General features: G+C 37.1%; 2 protein-coding genes across 2 annotated transcripts in view; one reads left to right on the forward strand and one right to left on the reverse strand.

Moving 5' to 3' along the window:
* EAH_00051290 (protein farnesyltranstransferase beta subunit, putative) overlaps positions 1 to 2,247 on the reverse strand; it is a gene marked incomplete at both ends in the record, with an annotated part of 3,336 nt that extends 1,089 nt beyond the window's left edge. Inside the window, 3 exons of the mRNA XM_013394185.1 lie at positions 1 to 155; positions 526 to 771; positions 1,667 to 2,247. The exon at positions 1 to 155 is cut by the window's left edge and continues 3 nt beyond it. Coding sequence (XP_013249639.1) covers positions 1 to 155; positions 526 to 771; positions 1,667 to 2,247 — 982 coding nt within the window. The remainder of the gene's footprint in view (positions 156 to 525; positions 772 to 1,666) is intronic.
* Positions 2,248 to 3,856: 1,609 nt separating this feature from the next.
* On the forward strand, positions 3,857 to 7,079 carry EAH_00051300 (mitochondria-associated granulocyte macrophage CSF signaling molecule, putative; the record flags this gene model as incomplete). Its single annotated transcript, XM_013394186.1, has 5 exons — positions 3,857 to 3,937; positions 4,161 to 4,317; positions 5,890 to 6,179; positions 6,288 to 6,437; positions 7,053 to 7,079. 5 exons carry the CDS (start codon positions 3,857 to 3,859, stop codon positions 7,077 to 7,079), a joined length of 705 nt encoding a protein of 234 aa, XP_013249640.1.
* Positions 7,080 to 8,461: the final 1,382 nt, after the last annotated feature.

Raw genomic sequence — 8,461 nt, forward strand, 5'->3', positions numbered from 1 at the left:
AGTAAGAATAGCCTCCGTGTGCTTCACAGTCTGCTTCACCAGCAATGCCGCCTTCATACGTTTGGCAGGAAGCTACATAATTAGTTAAATTATGTTTTAAATCTTCAGTTAAAATATTAAATAAAGAAGCAACAGCTATTGCGCAGTAAGCCCCTCTGAGGTGTACGTACACTCCAAAACACTAACACAAAACTTCCTCTATAAACCAATACACAAAGACAAACAAATTATATATATAGCAGCAGCACCACTAACAGCCGCAGCACTAACAGCAGCAGCAGATGGTGCAGCAGCGATAACAGCAGCAGCAGGGATTGCAGCAACAACAGCAGCAGCAACAGCAGCAACAGCAGAAACAGCAGCAGCATCATCATAAAAAATAATTAGGAAGCGATAAACCCCGACAATAACCAACCCCTAGAACAAAACAAAACGAGAAAAAACAAAACCAAATAAAATATATTTATTTATACATTGATTTATTTATTAATATTAATATTAATATTAATATATTTATTTATTTACCTCATATCAACTTCACCGTCTCTATGAAGCCTGAAGCCTCCACAGGGGCTCTTAAGCGCTTTGAGTGTACGATAAAGCTGCATTCTTTTGTCTTTGTTTATCGTACACCAGCGCTCTAATAATCGCATTTCTGCTAAGCAAGCTGCTGCTGCATAAGTGCATGCAAGGTGCGCCTGTTGTTTATATCCTCCGCCCCAGGCACCGCCTCCTTTATCATCCCAGCATAGATCTAATGTATATAATATTCTGAAGATTAAATAAACAAACAATGCACAGCCTTTTTATTATTTATCAAACTTTTATCTTCGTAGTCTTCATTTATATACACATACTTCTATATATGTATATGCATGTATATAGAGATTCGTATAAATATATATATTTATATATTTATACATATATACATAGATAAATATATATATATATATAGATAATATATATATATAGATAATATATATATATATATAAAGTATATAAAACTCTGCTCATCAGAAAACAAACAACAGACAGTTTATTATTTATTTATTGTAATTGTTTGGTTATTGTTGTAGTAATAATCAAAGTATTATTATTAGCATTAACAAAGTATTATTATATTAAAATATAATAATAATTAAATAAATAATTTACAACAAACAAATAAAAAATAAACAAATAAAAATAAACAGATAGATGCAAATAAAAGATAAACAAAGGATAATGAAGAATATGTAAGAACAAAACAAAAACAAATAAATAAATAAAAACGGCAACATGAGCAAATAAAAAATGACGAAAATAATAAACAATAATTAATAAATAATAATATTAACAATAATAGTAATAGTAATAGTAATAATAATAATAAATAATAATAAAATAATAATAATAATAATAAATAACAACAATAAATAACAACAATAATAACAACACTAATAATAAGAAACAATAATACTAAAATAATAATAATAAACAATAAAAATAGTAAAAATAATAATAAAACAACAACAACAACAATAATAATAATAAAACAATAACAATAATAAAAATAAAGATAATAAATTAATAATAATAATAATAATAATACCTTTCTCTATAGTCTTGCAGAGGGAGAGCGTTGAGGAGTTGAAGGCTGTGAACGATCCAGTAGACTAACCAGGGCTTTGAAGCATTTAATTCTATCATAGTGCTTGAAAACGGTGTATGAAGATGTTTATTTAAAAATAATATATGTTCGTTACGCTGCAGATACACCTGAGATGATGCCCGCCTCCACAGAAACTCAAGATCTTCTATAGGCATATCTTCTTCATCTTCCTGCTCTTGCTGCTGCTGCTCCTGCTGCTGCTGCTGCTGCTGCTGCTGCTGTTGCTGCTGTTGCTGCTGCTGCTGGTGTGAATGGAGGAGAGCGGGGTGCTGCGCTAGAGCTGGGAAGTGCTGCTTGAAGCACGAAAGACAATCTTCTTCTAGCTGCAGCTGTGCTGCTGCAGTTTCTGTTAAAGGAAGACCAGGGAACCCAGCAGCAGCAGCAGCAGCAGTAGCAGCAGCAGCAGCAGCAGCAGAAGAAGAAGAAGAAGCATAAGAATAATGCAAAGGTTGATGCGGGCAGGCGTGCAGCAGCGCTCCTAAAGCTTCGCCTTCAGGCCCTAAACAGCCGCAGCCAGATCTATTCCCCTCTCTCCTTGCTGCTGCTGCTGCTGCTGCTCCTGCTGCTGCTGCTGCTGCTGCTTCTCTTGAATCCATTTTCAATGTGTAGAGGGAGAGAGAGAAGAAAGATAAATCAATATACAGAGAACAGGAAGAGAAAACAACCTGAAATAAACACAAAATAAACAAATATATGCACAAGATGCTGCATGCATATCAAGAAAATATAGAGGCCTCCTGATTAAGGGTAGGCAGCAACAACGGGATAATGCTGCTGCTGCTGCTGCTGCTGTTGCTGCTGCTGCTGCTGCTGTTGCTGCTGCTGCTGTTGCTGCTGATGTTGCAGTTGCTGAAAGGGTTATACTGCGGCTGCTGTTCTGCTCTGCTGATGTTGCGGCGGCTGTTGCTGCTGCTGCTGCTGTTGCTGTTGCTGCTGTTGCTGATGTGTGTACTCCACGTAACGGGTTGCGGTGTATGGGTCGTTTAATTAAGAAAAAGTTTAAAAATACAATATTCTGCTAGCAGCATATTTATTCATTAGAAATAGATCTGCGCATGCATTTCATTTATATTTAATAATAAATAAAAATATTAAAGTTGTTTTAGAGATATTAATATATCTGCTGTTTTGTGTGTGCGTGTCTGCAGCGTTTGGTGTTGCTGCAGCGCTTACTTGTATTAATGGAAGGCGTTTTCAATTGTGGTGTACAGGCAGCTGAATGAAGGAATGTCTCTCAAGCTGCAGCAGCAGCAGCTGGAGCAGCAGCAGCAACAGCAGCAGCAGCTGGATGACGCAGAGCCAGCCGCTGAGTAGGAGGAGTTGGGGAGGTGCGGTGATGAGTCTATAGAGGGGGAAGATGCTGCAGTAGTAGAGGAGAGCTGCTGCTGCTGCTGCTGCAGCTGCTGCTGCTGCTGCTGCTGCAGCGGTACAACTCCTCAGCAGCTGTCTGGCTGGCTGTGCTTGTTATGGATAGGTAAAAAGGTGTGCACAGAGATTAAATGAGTTTATTCTTTGATTGAACGCATTATTTTCGTTCTAAACAGCATTTTTAATGAATATTCCTCGGCATTTGCTGCAAAGAAGCCGCCGCCTCCTCTACCGTACATACATAATGCGTCTATCATTCAACTTTCAGCGCTGCGGGGCTGGGCTTACACTTTGTGTAATTTCTTTCGGTGCAAAGAAATCTAAAAGTAAATTAAATGGTTAAAATAAATTAGTTTCATGATTTAATTCTTCATTTCCTTCATCTTCTTCGCCCTTTTCCCTGACCTTCGCCACCGCAGTCGCCTCGGCTTCCAGCAGAAGCTTACGCGCAGTAACGCTGCATTCTTTTCTTTTTTCCTTTGTATTTAATTATTAATTATTGTGTTTATTGTTCGTATTTCGAAAGATCAGAAAGATAAAGCCAACAGTTTAAACCAGCAGGTGCTGCCGCCATCTCCCTTGCGTTTATTCTTCGTCGCCGTTGTTGTCTTGCATTACAGCGATCTTGATTCTTCTGTTTATTTTTGCGATTAAATAAATATAAATTTGTTTTTTAAGTGTATTTTATTGTATTTCTGTCCAAGAGATCATCGAATTACTCCGCGCTTTCCCTCTCTTCCACCCTCAACCCACCCTCACAACAGCAGCTGCGTTTCAATTAAGAAGAGATGCATACACCGCGCGGCCGCCTTCTCTGCTGACTTCTGCTGCTGGGCAATGGCGATTGGCCCCTTAGGACGAATCGTCGTTCAATTCGTCGCAGTTGCAGGGGCCTCTCTCGGCCGAGCGGTGCTGCAGGTGGGCTACGTTTCCTGCTGCTCCTGTTGCTGCTGTTGTTGTTGCTGCTGTTGTTGCTGTTATTGTTGCTGTTGTTGCTGCTGTTTTTGCTGCTGTTGTTGCTGCTATTGCTGCTATTTATGCGCTGCATGTGTTGTAGCTGATGCAAACTGCAGATAATGTATAAATGAATAAATAAATATATATAGTATATATTTGCATGTGTTCTGTGTCTGCGTCTCAGGCGTACAAGGATGCAGCGCGGCAAGGTGCTGCTTCAGCAGCAGGAGGAGCAGCAGGAAGAAGAGTTGGTTGCGGCAGTGCAGCAGCAGCAGGAGGTTTATCTCTGCGGCCGCGTATGAGTGCAGATGAAGCAAGAAAGATATTAGGCTTCGGCGGTGGTGAGTTAAAGAGCGAAGAAATACTCAAAAGATTTACACGTCTTCATCAAATCAACGCCCCGTCAGAGGGCTTCGTAGGCTCTCCTTACTTGCAAAAGAGAGTTGCAGTAGCAAAGACTATCTTGCTAGAGGAGTGCAGCAAACAAAAACCAGCAGCAAACGCTGCCGCTGCTGCTGCTCCTGCTGCTGCTGCTGCTGCTAAGGGAGAGACGAAGGCGAAGCAGCACTGAACAGAAATTATGCTGTTGCTTTGTTGCCCTTCGCAGCAGCAGCAGAAGCAGCAGCTGCTGCTGCAGAGCTCGAGGTCTGCTGCACTTCTGAAGCAGCAGCTACGGCAGCAGCAGCTGCAGCAGCAGTGGCTGCAGCTGCTGCAGCAGCTGCGGCATGCGAAGAGCAGTTTGAATGTAACAATGCGTTGTGTGCATTTTCATGTATTATCGCAGAATATTAAAGAATATTTTTTATATATATAACTACGCTCTTAAACAAATATACTAATATATATATTATATATATATATATTAGTATACAGACATACAAGTGCTCCTGATACTCTATTCCTTTCTTAGCGATTTACTTCGCAGCATTTAAAGCGAAGGACAGCAGCTTCTAAAAGAATTGCAATATTTTAAATGAGAAGCAAACGCTTGAGAAAGGCAGAGTGAGACCTGGAGGTGCGTATACACCGCAGAATTGCAGCAGAGAAACAAACAAACAGATAAATAAACAAATAAACAAATAAATGAACAAATGAACAAACAAATAAACAAACAAACAAACAATTAAACAAACGAACAAACGAATAAACAAATAATAAATAAACTAAAAAATAAACAAACAAACAAATAAACAAATAAACTAAAAAAACATCGACAACGGCGGCTGCTAATTGACGCATAGAGAGACATACGTAGAAATATTTATATAAAAATAAATTTATATATATATATAGATATATGTTCGAGTATATATATATATATATATGTATATATATGTTTAAATATATTTATTTATTTTTAGTGCTTAGGTATTTATTTACTTCTTTGTGATTTTCGTTTCGAGATTTCATGCAAATGCAAAACTGCTGAAGGCGTTTATTTTTATCTTTCTTCGGTTCCCAATCTATGTTTTATTTATTTGTTATTAAATTAAAAATAATAAATACTTGATGTTTAAGGAAATGATGAAAGAATTGTTTATTTAATTATTTATTTCTGCAGTTGAGGTGTATGTACACCTCAAGAAGGAAACCGCGATTAGTTCTTTCGTTCATTTCATTTTTGTTTTATTATTATTACTATTATTATTACTTTCTTTTGGGTTTTTATTTTATTCAAATAACTCAATTGAATTTAATTGTATTTATTTCGTTCTGGCTGTCTCATCACAGCTGCGAAGAAATAACTGCTTTGCAGATGCAGACGAAAAATTTATTTTTTCTTTTGTTTCTGCTCAAGTACTTCAATAGCTGCCGCTCTGCTGCTGCTCACGGTCTTAACAGCAGCAATGTATATACACTTTTCTGCAGAGATTGTTCATTGCCTGTTATTTTAAAAGTCTGCTGTCTTTCAGCTTGCGAACAAACGCCTCTCGAAGCAGACGAACAGCTGCTTATACGGCTCCAACCTGCAGCAGCAGCAGCAGCAGCAGCTGCTGCTGCTGCTGCTGCTGCACAAACAACTGCTGATGCTCGAATTGCAGCAGAAGGAAATGCAGGCACATGCGACCAAGTCGTGTTCACTGCACACAGCACCAGCAGCAGCAACAACAACAGCAACAGCAGCAGCAGCAGCAACAGCAGCAACAGCAACGTCAGCCCGGAGTTGCTGGTTGGGTTGGTGGAGTTATTGACTGCGACGACTGTGAGCTATCATCCTTTTGTTTGTTTTTAGTTTTTGTTTGTTTTGCATTCAGCAGCATTATAATAAAATAAACTTCAAATACACTTCATTATTTGCTGCTGCCTTCAGGTGGCGGTGGTGTTACCCCACAGCTCACCTCGACGCGTTCGGGAGTGGCTTCCATTCGAAGCTGCTTACAGCATGCAGCAGCAGCAGCAGCAGCAGCAGCAGCAGCAGCAGGAGGGGGGTTATAGGCAGCGCGGCAGTTGGTTCTGCGCAGTAGGAGTTTTAAGCTGTTTTGCTGTTTATTCATTTCTTTGTTTTGCCTCGCGTCGCTCTTCTTATAAAAAGTAAATCTAATACAGCCTGCTGCAGCATTTTTGTTTGCTTTCAACCTATTCATTCAAAACTTTTAGAGAAGGCGAGGTGAACATACACCCCAAAGCCAAACCCCACACGGAACCCCCCTGGTGTATAGAGACCGCCCCACAGCAGCAGCAGCAGCAGCAGCAGCAGAAACAGCAGCAGCAGCAGCAGCAGCAGACGGTTGAATATCATATAAAAATAGATGCAAAGAGAAGCAAATGGCTGTCGCGTCGATTTGCTGCTGCGAAACCTCCTAATGTTTTTTATCTTTCTTTTTCTGTGAAGCACCCAAAGACATTTGCATTGGTGAGACAATAAATAATATATTTAGCTGCATTAATTTATTTTTATTATTTGTTTGCTGCTGCTTCTACGTATTCATTAATGCGTTTATTTGCTGTTTGTTTTTGTTTATTCATTTCAGGCACTTACTAGTTGTTTATTTTTGTTTATTTGCTCTACTTTTATTATTTTATTTTATTTATTTATTTTATTTATTTTATTTATTTTATTTTTATTTTTCTGCAGGTCGCCGCAATTGCGGCGATTGATTGAAGACAGCAGACTACAAACTTAAAAACTAAAATAATTAATCTTTATTATTTATTTATTATTATTTATTATTATATATTTATTATTTATTGTTTATTTAATTATTTATATATTTATTTAATTATTTATATATTTGTCTTGTTCGATTGTGTTGTTGCTGCGCTTCGTTCGATGATATCTGCAAGAGAAATAAATTAAGCGGGTTTAGTTGTTTTAAAATCAAATAAATAAAAACAAATAAATAAAAACAAATATATTAAAGCAAATAAATAAAAACAGATAAATAAAAAGAAATAAATATAAAAGAAGTTAATAAAAAGAAGTTAATAAAAAGAAGTCAAGGAGAAGAGACGGAGGATAGTAAATAAACAAAAAGATATAAACAAAAACAAACAAACAAACGAAGATAAACCAAATTAAATAAACAGAAACAAATAAACAAAAAGAAGTGCATTAAAAGAAATAAACAAAGACAAATAAACAAAAACAAATAAACAAAAAGAAGTGCATTAAAAGAAATAAACAAAACAAAGAAATAAACAAAAAAGATATAAATAAAAAAAGAAATGCAGATTTAATTGCGAGGCCTCCGCTCCATCGTAACCAACACTCTGCCCACTCCTACAAAAACAAACACAAACCCTAAACCCTAAACCCTAAACCCTAAACCCTAAACCCTAATGCCTAATGGGGCAGAGAGACGCTGGAGGCTCGAAGCAAATACGCGATGCATTATATTTCCCGTCCTGCGGCCTCTTGCTGTTTTAGTTGCTGCTGCTGCTGCTGCTGCTGCTGCTGCTGCTGCTGCTGCTGCTGTTGCTGCTGCTGCTGCTGAAGTGCTGTGCACTTGGTTTGGTTTATTTAAATTGTTGTTTATTTAATTTAATTATTTAATAATTTAATATTATTTAATTGTTTAATTGTTTTATTCATAATTACCCCCTGATAAAACCTGCAAGCTCTTAGCAACAACATTTAAGTCGCAGTGCTGTAAAAAAGAAATATCATCGCTGGCGCTGCAGCAAAAATAAACAAATAAATAAAACAAATAATAAATAAAACAAAATATATATACATATATAATAGCTTCCTTATCTTTTAAATAAGTTGTTCTCTATTAGCATTATTGTTATTATTATTATTATTAAATAGTAATATGCGTATGTTTTACTATTAATTAAACTTTTATTGTCTTCATTATTTTGCTATAATATTAAACAGCATAACTCGCCTTCATTTAAACCATATTTACGCGCGTGTTGAGGTGTATATGCAGCTTATTGAGGTGTACAAGCATATAAATGCATATTATAATTTGAGGTATATATAAATGTATAGCATTATAGTTGAGGTGTATCTGCAGCGTGTAGGTATATATATATATA

The sequence above is a fragment of the Eimeria acervulina genome, genomic scaffold, assembly GCF_000499425.1.
Source record: "Eimeria acervulina Houghton genomic scaffold, Eah_scaff880, whole genome shotgun sequence".
In the NCBI taxonomy this organism is placed as follows: domain Eukaryota; phylum Apicomplexa; class Conoidasida; order Eucoccidiorida; family Eimeriidae; genus Eimeria; species Eimeria acervulina.